The sequence below is a fragment of the Procambarus clarkii genome, chromosome 94 (assembly GCF_040958095.1).
Source record: "Procambarus clarkii isolate CNS0578487 chromosome 94, FALCON_Pclarkii_2.0, whole genome shotgun sequence".
Taxonomy (NCBI): Eukaryota; Metazoa; Arthropoda; class Malacostraca; order Decapoda; family Cambaridae; genus Procambarus; species Procambarus clarkii.
In genome coordinates this window covers 6,588,421-6,605,791 of record NC_091243.1, presented here as the reverse complement: position 1 = coordinate 6,605,791, position 17,371 = coordinate 6,588,421, and the positions used below count along the sequence as shown (strand labels likewise).

Genomic DNA, 17,371 nt, shown 5'->3' with positions numbered 1-17,371 from the left:
TTTATTTTCTTACCGGGACTTTCATTGCACTAGACACTTTCTTTCCTTGACTCGCTCTACTCTTCAACATTGCTAGAACAAATTTGTCTTCCCAGTTTCGTTTTTAAGTTTTCTATTAGAGAAAACTCATTAGCATGAGCTGAATTTTTGTTGTGTAGTCCTATGAATTTTGAGTTAAAAATGAGTCTAGGAGAGAAAATGAATAGCTGAGTTTCTGTAATCTAATGATGGGGACATTCATAAATCAGCACATAGAAGAAATAACATAAATTAAAGAAGGAAATAGACTATTAATCTGTCTTAGTTTTTGCTTGGACAGAGAAAGAAATCTTAAATTTAAAATTTCCATGACCATTTGGTCAATGTGACCATGTACTAGTTAGAAATAGATTATTCAGAAAATTGTGATACAGGAGATGGAGAGGAAGTTTACATAAGAGATAAGTCTGTTCTATGTGAGAGGGATATGTAAAATAAAACATTTATTTTTTGTGGTGAGCCCCGTTGGCTCCCTGAAGCTATCCGAACTGATATGTGCTATATTAGTTTAGGATCACCAGTCACAGGAGTCCTTATGCCTACTGGGGACCACAAGCCAGAACCTGACCCCTTCAGAGAGGCCCAAGGAGCAATAGCCTACGAGCACATTACATTTAAGGTAAAGTATGTCACAATTGCAATCGACCGGGGAACGACTCGGAAAGGTAGGCAAATCAAGACAGACCACTCACTGTCTGGTTAACCTGTGCAATCTACATACCTGAAGATCAAAATAACTCCCCTAGAAAGAAACCAAACGAGCACCCCTTCATGCGACTAGCACTTCTGCTCGTTAGCAGGGAGGAAAGGGGAAGCCGGCAGCCCACCACTCCAATTCTAGAACTGATGTGCTGATGGTTAGATCAGTCACCTCTGGCCTCGTGTTCCTGTTCTGGATTTTACCGTGTGGCTGTTCAAGCCGAGTCTGGTGTGGTGGCCAGGTGTTTTAGAGTCCAGGAGCAGCATGCACCTAGGGTGACCTTTCCTATGTACTCTGTGATTCTTTGGGGTGTTTGGGAATCACTCCCTGTTTGAAGAATTCATCGCTTGATGTTGTCTTCACCCTTGAGGTACATCAGGAGTCTAGGGCTTTCCATCTTTTCCCTAGTAGGGAAGTGTTATTGGCTGGGTGGGGTGCACTGCGGCTGGCACAGCTAGCTTTACTTCAACGCAGCAGTCGATGTTTCTCTCTGACTGCCAGTTTGTTGTGTGTCTTCAAGGGTTTTTTTCTTTTCATTCTCTGGTGGTCTCGCCTTGTTTAGACAAAAGAGATCTGCTTAGCTTCTTATTAGGCAAGCCTAGGTTGTGTTGGAAATTCTCCTCTGTTGCCCCAAGGTTTCATAGCTGCTACTGGAGATCATTTTGCCTTCTACCTGACAGGGTTCTACCAGCTTAGCTGGCCCCAGTGTTTGAGCTCCCATAGGGCTAAATCTCCAAACAGACCCTGGGAAAATGCCTGTGGGCTCGGTTGTACAATGGCTACTTCTTCTGAGCCCACTCTCCCTTGTGCGAAGTCCACGGTTGTTCGTTGCCTCTGCCTCAGGTAAACGATCATCTGTATTGCCTCCGTCATGCTACCTGTTGAGTCAGGGACACCACCAACCCAAAGTCTTGCTGGGACTTGTTTCCCGCTTATACTCTACTTTCCTCGTTCCTAGTCTGTTGATCTTGGGGATCAGGCAATGGCTGCATTATTTACTTGATTATCTTTACTGTAATGAGCCAGGTTGGTTGCCTGGTTGGAGGCTCCAGAGTTACTCCACTTTTGTTTTAGGGACCTGGATTTGGGGGGGGGGGCCATTGGTCGCTTCAACCGTGGTTTCTTCCGTGCCTCGGCTTCCTTCCCAGGTGTGCGTGGTTCGCCCTGCTCCTTTTCCCTCCTGCTTCTTGCTTCCGAACGTCTGCGGGTTTCGGGGTTGGGGCGGGGTTTAGCTTGGGGTCTGGTGGCTTCGAGGGCTGCCTCCTTCCAATTCGGGTGCAGAGGTGGTTGAGCCCGATTTTCCTGCCAAGGCTTCTGGGTCAACCCAGCAGACTACCTTCTTGGAAGCTTTTTCCCTGGACACCGCCTTTTCTTCAGGGGTGGTGGGCGTAGAAGGTTCTGCAATGAGACCTTTGTCTGGGGTTCCCGGGGGGTCAGAAAAAGTCTGTTTGAAGTGCTTGGGCTTCTTTTGCCCCTGCTTGGGCCCTTATGCCTTCTGGGCAGGGGCGTTTGCTGCAGGGGAAGAGGAGCGCAACCCCCCCCTCCCATCCTCCCTATGGGGGGTAGCGCTAATGAGCGGAAGTACTAGTTGCATGAAGTGTTGCTTGTTTGGTTTCTTTCTAGGGGAGTTATTTTGATCTTTTGGGATATAGATTGCACATGTTAACCAGGCAGTGGTCTTTTGTTATTTCATGCTCCTTTCTGAGTCCTTCCCAGGTCAATGGCAATTATGACATACTTTAAATGTAATGTGCTCATAGGCCATTGCTCCCTGTGCCTGAGGGGCAGTTTACCATTGAAACTGGTCAAAATGGTATTTATTTACAAATACATGTTATAAATACTCTGAGAGGACCAGTTTCTGGCTCGTGGTTCCCGGTAATCATCCTTTGACCGATGCCCCAAACTAATATAGCACATATCAGTTCAGCTAGCTTCAGGGAGCCTATGGGGCTCACCCAGAATATGGCGTTTCATTACATTCAACTCTGGTTTTATATTTACACATTTTTCTTTTTATTCATAGGGAGGATTGGTAAATAAGGTGGTGAGTAGCCTGGGTGCTGTAGCTGTCCAGGGTCCGTCCTCACCACGCTTAAGATCCACACCTTCACCTACTAGCCATGTACTCCAACAGCCGTCCCACATCTCACCACCACCCAAGAAACGCCGACCAGACAGCAGTCCAACCCTTAGCTTGCCAGTTTCCACCGCAGCACCTTCTACTCCACCCCGCTCAGATGTGCCCTCAGCGCGAATAGAACTAAGTCCTCGTTTGGAAAGTTCTACGTTGGCCGCAGCCCTCACAAAACCTCTTAACCCAGTCAGTCAGAGAGGGGACAACACAACCAGAAACTCACAACCTGTACCTCCTGCACAGTTGCCCCCTCCCCCACTCTTAGCAGCCCAACTATCCACTCCAGATGTGCCAAAGGTAAAGCAGGAAGATGAGAGTGAAGTGGTTGTGGGAGAGGAGGACAGCCATATACCAGATCAAGCAGTAAATCTTGTAACGGAAGGCTCTATTTTACGGCAACGTATCCAAGGCTATCAAGGAAGTAGCGAGGCACCCTCAACTCTACCCCCACCACCCAACATAAGTTCCAGTAGTCGCCCCACACAGGCACTACTACATCATCATATAGTTAAAGACGACTCCCTTAGTGATGACACGAACATTGGGGAAATGGGGGTAGAGATGGGAGACGGAGGTGGAGAGAAGGAAGCTCTAAGCAGTCCACCACCCATGGTGATCAGACCACCACTCATGGGTCTTCTACCAAGAGAAGCTGCAGGTAAATTATTGTTCAACCTTCTAGAAAGCTAAATTATGTGTATTCCTAAAATTTGCCTATTGCCAGGCAGCTTAGTATATTACTGATTATTGTAGTTGAATATTAAAATATTTCATAGTTTATAGAGTTTAATTTGGTTTTGGTTTTAATTTGGTTTCTCTAGTACAGATACTATACTATACCTTGTGGATTTGTCATGTTTTTGTTGTAGTACTTTTTTCTTCCTTAATGCTTCTGTTCGTCCTGTGGAAGATTACCCTGTTTTATTGACTTCAGTCTTAAAATACTGTACTTTAATATGAGCAACGTGAAAATCAGTAAGAACCACGAGGAGGATTCAATACACTGGGTCTTTCCAAGCACAATCCTTAGACCACTTAATCACGACATGCTCAAAAGCACTGAAACTTGGGATTCGACTGAATCCTCTAGGGGATTAATGTGATTTCTTTGTGCATTTGAAAAGAAGCATTGGGGGTAGAACCACAGTTAGTGCATGTTGGCAATGCGTGAAATCATGACTTGGCTTCAGTAGAATCCTCAGAACCAGAGGATTCAGTTGAATACCAAGGTTTCATTGCTTGTGTGCATGAAACCACAAGTTGACCACAAGTTGACCTTGTGGTTAAGTGGTCTAAGGCATGTGCTTGGGAATACCCAGTGTGTAGGTTCAAATCCTCCTCACGCCTCCTACTGATTTTCTTATCAATACATCACATTATTGTGATTTCTTTGTGCATAGGGAATGTGTTAACCACTCTATCTGCATTAGAGTATTTCTGTACTTTCTGTGGCTGATTTACAGTTAAAGCTTCCACTCATATCCATTTCCCCTATTGTTGCTCAATTTGAAAGGGTAGTGCATGTCCACCTTGTCTGTCTTTCAATATTTTGTATGTATTGATCATTTCTTGTTTGCCTTTTTCCCTCATTTGGAGTTTCTGTTAACCTGTCTTTGTAGCTTGGATGTCTTTGTTCATTCATTAGCCTTGTTGTTAATATGTTAATTTTCAAATTTCATTATTTTTGTGCTTTGCTAGATGCAGATTCTAAGCCTTCCACCTACCTTTTTTCCCAACCTCCCTTCCCTTCACCTGACCACTTACTGGTTAGTGTCTACTAGAAGGTGGGACTTGGGCTTTGTATACATTTTATGCTATGCCTAGCTAGTGTACGTGGTGTAAAACTAGTGGTCAAGAAAATTGGGTCTAGGAATTAAATCCCGGATGTTCTTCATGATGAGAAATAATTAATATGGAGACATAAGAAAGGATGAAGTATCATGGACTGATTTGAGGTTAATAAGAGTTTAAAGGAGGACAGGGATTCTAAAGACAGAAGTGATGCACAATCATGACAAGGTATACTGACAAGTAAACAAAAACATGGCTACCTATGTTTACCTATGTATGTATTTATCTATATATTACAATCAAGGGGGGGCCTGACGGCTGCGTGGACAGCACTCAGGATTCGTAGTCTTAAGGTTCCGGGTTCAATCCCCAGTGTAGACAGAAACAAATAGGCAGTTTCTTTCACCCTGATGCCCCTGTTCACCTAGCAGTAAATAGGTACCTGGGCGTTAGACAGTTACTACAGGTTGCTTCCTGGGGATGTGTAACAAAAAGGCCTTGCTGAGGACCGGGACGCTAAGCCCTGAAATAATCTCAAGATAACCTATACCTAGAGATTTGTTTGTGTCACTGGAGGTCTGTGTGAAAGAGGAGGTGCAGAAGAATGCTAACACCAGAGTCAGACTTGTAGCTCAGATGGTGGGGCTTCGAATGGAACAAGCAGAAAATGTGTGAGAATGTGGAAGAATGAGCATGTAGCGAAGTAGTTATGTGAAGACTGCAAGCAGATCTAATTTCACTAAGAAGGACTACAGTATTTGGGAAAGAGGACCTGAAGAGTGATTAATAGAGAAAGGGATGTAAAACAACCAGAACAGAGAGAGAGAACAATGTCGATTGGCTTTAACAGGTTAAAAGCAGTGGAAGAGGAATGGACGATAACTAAAGTAGTAATAAAAACAACAGAGTCAAGCCAGTAGTGACTGCTACAGGTCAGTGAGGAACAGGGCCAGTAAAAGCTTTTGCAGAAGTTGATAAGGATTGAAATCTATAGCAAGTTATTAATTCCAGTGTTAAGGTCATGAGAACCAGTCAGGTTGGGAAATGCAAAAGGTGGAGGAGAAACCTTTAATAATATATTATCTATCGAAGCCAAATGGAGACACACACACTGCAAAAAAGAAATTAAAGGGAAATGGGAAAGAGTTGATTGAAATAGAATACTATTATATGATGTCAAGATGAATGGTGGATTCACCACTCATGGATGGTGATCTTTTAGAACACTATCCCATGGAATATTTGCTGGGAGTTAAAAGGATTGTGTGTACCATCTGCATTAGTGCATACACCATTGTTCACTTTAAACCCTGGCACATTTACTTCACTCCTCATAGCTAAAAGTTTTATCAGGCAAACGCCTCCAACATAGGTTTCATCACTGTTAGAGTCGATACTGATGTAAATTCTTAGAAAATGTATAGGTATTTAACATAGTTTTAAAAGACTCAATACTGTTTGTATATGCAATCAGTTTTTCACTGACAATTTTTCTCTTGGCACAGTTGTACTTCTGTTTAAATCTGCCAACTATCATGTTCTGGTGTACTGTACAGTTTGTGTGAAAATGGGCAAAGATAAAATCCTCCAGAAATTTTGCAATATATAATTTAAATAAACTTGATAATTCAGATATCTTGAACATGCAAATGTGGTTTGTTCCCAGGTAGACCAGATTGACCAGGTTGCCACAAAGTTCTCTAATGGATTGAGTCATTCCATGTAGTCTTCTGTTAAACCAGGGTTCTATCAAGTCAGGTTCCACTCTCTCATGTTACTGTTTTAGAATCTTTATTACATTTGTTTCAGATAAATGATTTTGAGTATCTTGATTTTCCCCATGCCTAATTTGCTTGCAATCTTAACTGCACGTAGTGAGTTTTAGTTTCCCTTGTGTGTTCATTTGACATTGTACTTTCTGTATTAAAGATTCTGGTTGTGGGTTGTAGCTCTCTTCTAGTGGAAAGGAATGCAGTATGAAACAGCTGTGGCTTTCTCTTTTTTATTATCAGAATATATTATATAAATATCCACAGGCCACGAGCTAGCTATCAAGAGTAAATGTGTGCACAGTGCCGCTGCTCTTTAAGTTCTTCCATAAAATGCTACTGTACAAATCAGCTTTCTTTAAGAGTTAAAGAAGTACTTCCTAGCCATGGAACTAATGGCTAGGAAGGATAAGGACGGGGAAGCTGGTGGCTTGTCAAAGGTCCCCCCCCATTAGCCCTGATGATATTTTCTATCTGTATTTTAAAACCCAGCACAGTTTTGGCATTTATGGCTTCAGCTGGAAGGCAGTTCCACGGGTTTATAACCCTATGGGTGAAAAAGCATCTCCTGTTTTCTTTTCTATATTGTTGCTTGTTGAGCTTGAACCCATTGCTCCTTAGTTTGTGTTACATCTGACCTATTGAAGAAAGTGTCCGGATCTACATCCCAAATGGCTTATGACCTTAATAATTTTGTCTGCTCTTAATGTTTAAATATCAAACTGTATGTTGGCACTGGCTTTGAATAATTGAAAAATTTGACACGTGCATGTCTTATACTTCATGGATGTGCTCCTCTATTGTTAGTATTGTAGTTCAGTGTTGTATGATTGAGTTTGTAAGAGAATATTCAGAACATTATTGTTTTAGATTAAGTTTTACTGATTTACGTAAATTCACCCTCATTAATCGATTTTGCTTTTTCTCCTGCAGGGTTATATGCGGGTCCGGGAACGTCAGGGTCTTTAGGTCAGCAACATGAATCTTCTCAAGGTAAGTACAGTAATGGATTTTTTTTTTTTTTTACTAAAGCCAAAAACCTTTAAAGAAATTTGTTCAATTCATTGGATGTGGATGTTTTTGTGTATTAGAATAATATTTTTGACAGGTCATGGTACAGATGGAGCCTCGATTAACAAATTTAATCTGTTCCGGCATCAAGCTCATCATGTGAAACGCTTGTCTTGCGAAACTAATTTCCCATTTAAAATAATGGAAATAAAATTAATCTGTTCCACTCCCGAAAAACATCAATATGAAATTTTATAATGTAATTATAATACATGTAATTATTATAAATGTTTTGTTTTTACTGTCTTCAATTGTACTTTACCTTATGAAGAGTCGTTGCTGGCTTGAATCAGGCGATGGGGAGGTGGGGGAAAAGGAGAGGGGGTTATGGTGTGGAAGGAGAATCCATCTCTGAGTCAGGTAATTTCCTTCTTCAAATCTACAGTAATTCTCTTTCTTCCTCTTGACAACACTATCTTTATCAAGCAGCTTCTTTGGCGACATTGTGGGTTACAAATTATAGTCACAAAACCACAAAAAACAAAGTAAAGCACAAATAAATACAGAGGAATGTTTGTCCTGTGCGATAAAACAACAACACTGTCGTCGGAGGTGTCCAAGAATTTGCAAGAACCAGCGGGAAAGTTAGGAAGCACCACGTAGTTTTCTTGTAAATCGAGCGGAAGCTCATCAATCGAGACAAATTTTCTGCGAGTGGCTCACTCGTTATCCGAAATACTCGTAGATGGGGCTGCTCATCACATGAGGTTCCTCTATATTTTAATATCAAAACTTACACAAACATTCATGTTTGCTTATCCCTCTCAAGCTACTGAGAGAATACATGTGTCCATACTTGCCCACCTCAGTAGCTTGCTGAGTAACCTTTGAAAATTCTATGATCATTTCATGTTTCCCCCAGGCCATTTGAAGGATTAGAAACTTAAATTTGGTAAAAAGTTATAACATAGTATAACAAAAAAAAGTATAACACAGATGCAATTTTTTTTTTAAATGCATGATGGTTTTTGCAAAACATCATTGAATATACAAAAGTTCACTTGCATTTCAACATTCCTTGTTTATTTATGACTTGGAGGAATGAATATAAATAAAATACAAATGATTTATATAAATTTGCTATGTTGCTGTGTAAGAAAAACTGCATTGAATGTAATGAAATGCCTCTTTGTTGGGTCCTTGATGTCTTTTTGAGCAAGCTACCATACCTACCTTGAGACAATTTCGGAGCTTAGCGTCCCCGCGGTCGTCGACCAGGCCTCCTCAAGCTACCCAGATAGCTCGGCCCAATTCATTCCACATCAGGCCCTTGAGTCATTGTGAGATTAAACTAGGGACCAGAGGCGAAAACCTGTCCTCATTTTTGTATACATAATCCTAAACCTTATTTTGGCCTGGACAGCGGTCAGAATTCCTCTTAGCAATCGTCATCATTACATTATGATGGATACCAGTGTGAAGGTTAATTATTTTCAGCTTCTACCCTTCTTGTAGGTGAGGTATGTCAGTTGCACATAGTGGTGATATAATCCTATACAGTGTATAGAGTACCTCCCTTCCAATTGGACATTAAAAATATTGGGTGTCTGGCTAGAATCCTTATCTCAAGAAACACAAATATCAACATTGCACATTGAAAATGGCCTTCCTTTATCTAGCTGTTAAGGGAGGGGGAGTTTTAGCTACAAGGTTGCTAATAGTTATATGTAAGCCAGAATGGGCCCTTTGAGACAAAGGGACTCTTGTTTGGTTATGCCTTGTGGTATCATCTGACATCATAATGACCAAGATGCCAGGGGACTTGTAACGTTGTATGGTTGTCAGTTGTGGTGACAATAAACACACATAGTAGTAAAATATATATATTTGGGCATATGTGGTATGCAGAAGTTTGAAGGCGAAGCTTGACGAGCAATGATGAGACGGCTCTATCTATAAATAGAGAATACCCTTGATAATTTGGCGAACCCAATACCTAATATTATCCTCCTTGGTAACTTCAGCTTGCCTAATTTATGATGGAGAATAGCAAACAATATTATTATACTAGGAAATCTATCGAGACATAACCAACCACAGATTAGAGAACTGCTTAGATTCTGTGACAAATTTTCACACAACCAGCAGATATCAGAGCCAATGTGAAACAAAAATATTCTAGATCTGGTCTTTACAAACAATGAAGACATAATCAGGGACATTACGATATCAGATGCCACACATTCAGATCACAAACTCATTGAAGTGCAAACTACCATCAATACTCAGAATAGACTTAAAACAATGATCAAGCAAGAGGGGTTATTCAGTAAATTTAATTTTAAGAACAAAAGAATAAAGGTAACTATTGGCTCATACAAGGCAGCTCCTATTTATAACCACCCAATTCAACTCATATACATGCCCTTTATTATATAATGTCCTATATTATGTAATGTAATATACATTATTACAATTTTAATACTGTATTAACCCTTAAACTGCACAAATCATATATATATGCTTTCAGTGACAAAACCAAAACCACGCATGTCATATATACAGTATATGATTTCGTGTCTAGCGCTATAATTTAAACGCCCCGCCTGGGTTAGGGGCAGCTATAGTGCAGCCACGACCGATAGTTGCCAGATGCCACCTAGAAAATAAATCCAGGCCAACATTCTTGGGTGTGAGAGCTTCAGTATTGAGCAAGCCACCAAGGCTGACACACGCAGCACGAGCTCACAGCACCGCTGTTCAGCTTGTGACCACAGCATCGCCTACAAATGCCATAATAAATATGTTCCTGCTATTATTTAGTGATGATAGTATTACAGAAGACCCCTGACTGATAAAACTGACCAGGATTCTGATAATAGCAGGATTGTGGTGATATTTAGTGCTGTGCTCCATGGAGGGAGGAGTAATGCTGTGGGAGGGAGGATGGTGGCGTTGTCTTCTGACTGTGTGTCGCCACCTTTTATTGACTGCACTCACCATACCAGCTTAGTGGTTCGCTATGGTGAACACAAATGTAGATACATACTTATATATAATGTGTGTATAGAGTGTAATAACAGCAATAGGAGTAGGTTGGGAGTCGTCATTTTGGTGAGGGAGGTGTGTCGTCTGCACGACTTATCATGTTGTTTACATGTGGCCACTATGGTCTTTGGCCACCATACCAGCTTATTTGTACAAGTATGGTGAATAAAACAGGTAGATACTTGTATATAATATGTGTGTATAGCGCAATAACAGCACAAGCAGTATTGTTGGAGGAGAAATATTAGTGCGTCTGGCCTTGAGGGCGGCCGCCACCAGCTGACTGTGCGAGTAGATACGTCTTTGTGCCTTTACTCACCATACAAGCTTAGATGTTCAGTTATGGTGAACAAAACATGTAAATACTTATATATATATAACATCTGTGTATAGTGAATAAATGCAAAAACAGTATTGTGGGAGGAGAATGAGGGCAAGTGAGGTGTTGTTGAGGGAGGGAGTGGCAACAAGTGGCTGGCTGGTGTGTGGCGGTCACTCCTTATTGCATTTTGACTCAATACCAACTTAGTGGTTCATTATGGTGAGCAAAACATGCAGATACTTATATATAACCTGTGTATATAGTGTAATAACAGCAAAACTATTTGTTATTGTTTTATGAACATAATAATTGAATCACTAATATGCACTACCATAATTTTGAGTACAGTGATGGTTCATACATTTTATTATATAAATATATCACAATTCACTGTATTGAATAATATTACTGCAAAAAAAAACTAAGAAAAAATCAATCAGACATTGAAATAATTAGGTAATATATTTGTGGCAACTGCCGCCTGACAACTTGAGCGGAGTAGACCTCGTCTGGCGAAGGCTCTGTCAACGCCCCTTTTTTGCCAGACTTCCCTACCCTATTGCGGCTAAAATATGCCACCTACGATTTTTTTGTTATTTTTTCCGTGATCAGGGAACAAAAATGAACATTTCTATAAGACGAAAGAATTTTTTGGATTTTTTTTTTGCGCCTATGGGTGTTAAATCCATTTGGGCCCCTAGCGGTTTGAGGGTTAAAAGGATAAACTGGGCGACAATAAACACGGAACTTACAAACATTCCATGGGAAACTGTTCTAAGTAATAAAAATCCTACAGAAGGAATAGAAAAGGTGACTTCAGAAGCATACCAAGTCTGTCTGAAATATGTTCCTTTGAGGAAAGCCAGAAAGAGGCCCAACGTAGAAAGAGAACGCAGACGACACTATAAAAGAAGGAAAAAATAACAGAAATGCTTAAGCAGACACGATTTTCCCCTACAAAGAAGAAATAATTTCAACGGGGAGATTTCTGCTCGAAGAAATCGAGCAGAAATTGAAACACTCTTATCAAATTGAAGAAAGGCAACTAAAACAGAAAGCATTTCAGGACATAAAGAAAAACCCAAAATATTTCTTTACGTATGCGAAATCAAAAGCAAAAATCGCTGCCAATATTGGATCTATTCGTACGAGTGAAGGTTCATACACGGAGAATGACAAAGAAATTAGTGAAATCCTAAAAACAGAATGAGGACATGTTTAGCATACCAATAAACAGCATGAAAGGGGAAGATCCGGACACCTTTATGCATGATATCCAAACACCTGTAAATATAACTGATATCAACACAAGCGTGGCAGATTTTGAAAGAGAAATTGAAAATATGCCCATGCACTCAGATTTGGGTCCAGATTCATGGAATTCAATATTTATAAAGAAATGCAAGGTGCCAATAGCACAGGCACTCAGTATAGTGTGGAGAAAGAGCTTGGACACTGGGGGGAGATACCAGATGCTCTTAAGCAGCAGACATAGCCCCTCTACACAAGGGAGGGAGCAAAGCATTGGTAAAGAATTATAGACCAGTTGTACTGTCCCATATAATAAAAGTATTTGAGAGAGTGATCAGGAGTCAGGTCACCAGTTTCATGGAGACCAATGACCTTCATAACCCGGGCCAACATGGATTTAGAGCGGGAAGATCGTACCTCTTACAGCTACTTGACCACTACGACAAAGTCACTGGAGGCATTAGCCTCAGTGACTTTGTCATAGTGGTCAAGTAGTGTTGTAGTGTCGTAGTGCCATAGTGGACTTACCTGGTAGGCAGCCACAACGCACACATAAACTCGAAGGCGAGACAACTGGCTGCAACCTGCGACCCAAAGAGACACGAATGACCGGGACCAAGTACCATTTACCAAATAACGGGCGGCCAGGACACTGTTTGACCTCCAAGACCCCCGTGCCTGAATGTCAGCCCAAGACATGTTGCCAAACACGGCAGCCAAAGCAGTATACAGTGGTACCTCGGTTTACGAATGCCGCTCTTTACAAATTTTTCGGGTTACGAGCCCAATTTCTTTGTAAAATTTGAACCGGGTTACAGGCTTTGCCTCGAGATAGAAGTTTGTTAGTACAGTACACACACAGACGGGTAAACCGAGCGCGTGGCTCCTGGTATTGCCCGCTCTTCAGTTTATCAATGGCTCCCGCTTAATGATGATCGTGCTTGAATTTTTTGTAAAGAATGTCATAATTTTCTGGTTATTTTTGGGGTTTTATACACAAAAGTGATTATTATAATCATGCCATGGGTCCCAAGAAAGCCAGTGATGAGGTTCAAACTAAGAAAACACATGTGAGGATGACCATAGAGGAAAACGAGATCATTCGTAAACATGGAAATGGTATACAGGTTGTTGAACTAGCTAGGCAGAACAACAAATCTTCAGGAAAGGAGGGGGCAGTAGTGGATGGCCCTTCCTCATTGATTAAGAAAAAATGTGCAGTATGGGAAGAATTGCAAAGTTTTACTGAAGACTCACCCAGATAAAGCTTTAGCAGGCTGTTGCATTGACTTTATTAATTACAATGTGATGTCTCATTACAGACAAGTGTTAAAATGTAGGGAAAAAACAAGTGTCTTTAGATTCTTAGTAAGACAAGCAAGCAGTGAGCCACAACCAGTTCTTAGTGGTATGCCTGCAAAACATAGGAGAGAGTGAGTACCCCAGAGAAGTCATCAGTGCCTGATGTTATAATGGAAGGGGACTCCCCTTCCAAACACTTAACACCTCTTTCCCCCCCCCCCCCTGCCCTACTCACCATCTTCCATACCCCAACAAGAGTTATCAATAAAGATATAACTTGTACACACTAGTACTAAATATTTGTGTATTAGGTATGAAATGTATTTTGAAGTTAATATTTTGGGGAATGTGGAACGGATTTATTCAATTTATATTATTTCTTATGGGAAAATTCGTTTCTGGTAATGGATAAATTTCGTAAGCGGAGGGGGTTATTGTACTTACGAATGTCATGGGCACGAGGATAGACCGCAAACTGGCTAGACCTAATAACCCTGTGGACGACCTGAGAGAACCGAGCCCTGGAACAGAGAACGCCGCGCCTGACTGGCCTAGTGAGCACTGGTCACAAAACCCCAGTCGAGATACGAGGCATCTGTGAACACATCGAGCAAGGGCTCGGGCTATGCACCAGGGTACTGAACCCCGAAAAGCCTGAAGAGGAAGCAGGTGATGCAGCAACCGAATCAAGGCCCCCGGAGGCTGAACCCAGCAGTCGCGAGAGAAGAGGAAGGGAAGGCCCCCGAAGGAACCAGAACAGACGCCGAAACCACACCCAACCCGGCGGTTAAACCAGCGCGTCGAAGTTCAGACTTCTGCACAACTGTTCGAGCAACTGTCGAGTGACCCGGGAACCCCCCAAAGACCGAAAGATGAAGACAGGACATCAGCCGCAGCAACGCCCCAGGAGGGGACATACAGAAGCGGTCCTAGAGTCCCAAACGAGGCCCAGCCAGGTTCAAACCTTGGATGGAACCAGATGGGACTTCCTCCAGTTCTCCAGGAACCCAAACCCAGCGAGCTGGTAAAGAAGGGGATTGCCAGGAGCCCCTAGCAAGCAGACAAATAGACCGGGTGGGAGCCCACACCAACCAGTCTTCAAGGTAGGCTAGAACCCGAACCCCTAGCATGCGTAGACAGGTCACCACGACCCGTGTATGACGCTGACGCCTGACAAAGACCCTGCATTCAATGCCTCCACATCCTTCCCAAAGCAGTCTGAGGACAACTCGAGAAGGGAAAAGAAGCACAAGACAGAGGCCAAATACCCGCAAGCGTGCAAATCCTCGGCTGCCAAAGACGCCAAATGGGTGGGAACCTGCACGTGCAGCTGCACAAGGCCAACATCCTGAGGAAGCACAGGGGTGAACAGGCACACGTTAATCCCTAACCACTGTGATGCGCCGAGTTTATTGTGAAATTTCCCCTGTGCGCATGAAATCAAGTGTTCCCAAAAAATTCGTTTTTATTTATAAAATGATAAATTCCCTTCCCTGAACATGTCTGTGTAAAAATAAATACCAAATTCCACTTACTTTGGCTATGGGGGCGTGGTCAAGGTGCACAATGACGTCATCAGGGGCTGGTCGCCCATATGTGAAGCTCCCAAACAGTCGTGTGGGCCATTTAAGCAACTGGTGTTGCCACAAATATATTTTCAATTATTTGTTCTATGTATTTCAAATGCGGTTTTATTTTTTTATTGTTTATGATGCATATTTGTGTCCTTTACAATTTGTGTACAGTAGAACGTTCATAATGTTCCATGGAACTGTGATTCATGTGTCAGTAATGTGTCCACAATTAATGTTTATTGTCGCAATATTACTTGTTAAAAATTCATTAAAATTACAATATGTACACTTTCACACAGTAACACACTGTATTACACACTCAGTACTTCGGAAGTGAGTAATAATCAACGAAGTAGTCCATGGTACACAGCGCGACTTTGCTCTCGTTGCACCAGGTACAGATAGATTTTCGCTTACTGTTTCTTCATTCTGTGTGCTTATAAATAACGCACTCATGTACACCCTTGGCTTTAGTACTTGCAGTTGGTATGTAGCCAAGCTTGTATAGCATAAGATAGTATTGAAAAGATTATAGGAAAAGATCTGTTTGTATGGTAGTCTTGAAAAGATCGCTTTGTAAGGTCCCACACAGGAAGAGATTCAGCTACCCTCAAAGAGTGTCCGTCAATCTGGAAGAGATTCAGCTACAGTATTGTTGAAAATATCTATGGAAAACACCACCATGGAAGCTGCTAACACTTGTTCATCAATGCTACTTGTATCAGATGCATCATCACTGAGCACAAAACGATTCGTCTATGTATCATCTATATAAATTGGAGATTTATAGCATAGGTGGGTGGGCAAGAGTGACGGTCAGAGCTACAACTGGATACGCTCGCTGTATCGTCCTCATAGGTGCAGTATCACTTGCACCTGACCTTTGTGTTAGGTCCTTATTGCGCCTAGCTTCACAAATATCATGACCCTTATGTTCTTGAAACAATAAGGTTTGAATTTCACCGAGAGAGCACAATCTTTCAACACCGCATCAGACAGGTGTTTGGGAACCAGAGGCGCGGGCGCTATCCATGGTTGCTCACTCAGTACTAACCCAGCCAGCAGCGCTAGGGCATTCTGGGATTTTTTTCCAAGATGGCTGCCTCTCACTGGAGGTCCTAAGAGTCCATTTCGTACACAACCAACTGTGTGCACATTTTGAATGGGTACGAAAAAATAATAGTTTTCTCATTTGGCGCAGTTTCCAACTAACCGAGGTCTCTCAGTTGGTGCAGTCCAGTGGTTAAAGGGTGCAAATTGTATATATACAATTGAGGGTGCCGTGTATGATTTAAATGTCCCGCGGCTACACGGGGTTCACATTAGCTTCCTCAGGGCTCTAGTAAACAGATGTCATTTAAAAAAAAAAGAATTGTGGGTAACATTCCCGGGTGTGAGAGCCTTAGTATTGAGTGAGTAACTAAGGCTGGTGCATCCAGCATGAGCTAACAGCACTGCTGTTCAGCTTGTGACCACACAAGCCTAAAAATTTTAAAAATATATATGTAACTGGTATTATTTAGCAATGATAGTATTACTGAAGACCCCTGACTGTGATAAAAATGACCAGGATTCTGTTAACAGCAGGATTGTGGTGATAATTAGCGCTGTGCGTTGTATGGTGGGAGGAGTAATCTTGGTGAGGAAGGTAATATCGTCTGCTGACTGTGTGTAATTACATAACAGGATGAGAGCTACGCTTGTGGTGTCCCATCTCCCCAGCACTCTGTCATTTAACGCTTTGAAATTACTGATGGTTTTGGCCTCTACCACCTTCTCACCTAGCTTGTTCCAACCGTCTACCACTCTGTTTACAAAAGTGAATTTTCTTGTATTTCTCCGGCAGCTTTATTTCATTAGTTTAAATCTATGACCTCTTGTTCTTGAAGTTCCAGGTCTCAGGAATTCTTCCCTATCCATTTATTGATTCCTGTTACTATTTTGAATGTAGTGATCATATTGACTCTCTTTCTTCTATCTTCTAGTTTTTGCATATTTAATGCCTCTAACCTCTCCTCATAGCTCTTGTCCTTCAGTTCTGGGAGCCACTTAGTGGCATGTCGTTATGTGGCATGTCATGTGTGGCAACCTGTTAATGTCTGGACTTGCCATACCATCTTAGTGGTTCACTATGGTGAACACAAATGGAGATACAGTACTTATATATAACGTATATAAATAGTGTAATAACAGCAAAAGGAGTATGTTGGGAGGAGCTAATTTTGTGAGGGTGGTGGTGCTGTCTGTTGGCTGGCGTACTCACCTAGTTGTGCTTGTGGGGGTTGAGCTCTGGCTCTTTGGTCCCGCCTCTCAACTGTCAATCAACTTGTGTACAGATTCCTGAGCCTACTGGGCTCTATCATATCTACATTTGAAACTGTGTATGGAGTCTGCCTCCACCACATCACTGCCTAATGCATTACATCT

At 41.9% G+C, this 17,371-nt stretch overlaps 1 protein-coding gene across 16 annotated transcripts in view; it reads left to right on the top strand.

Moving 5' to 3' along the window:
* LOC123747268 (protein bric-a-brac 1) overlaps positions 1-17,371 on the top strand; it is a 169,323-nt gene that overhangs the window by 67,457 nt on the left and 84,495 nt on the right. For all 16 annotated transcript variants that reach the window (XM_045729316.2, XM_045729315.2, XM_069319891.1 and 13 more), the window contains exons 4-5: positions 2,766-3,534; positions 7,370-7,429. In XM_045729316.2, the coding sequence (XP_045585272.1) occupies positions 2,766-3,534; positions 7,370-7,429 (829 nt within the window). The remainder of the gene's footprint in view (positions 1-2,765; positions 3,535-7,369; positions 7,430-17,371) is intronic.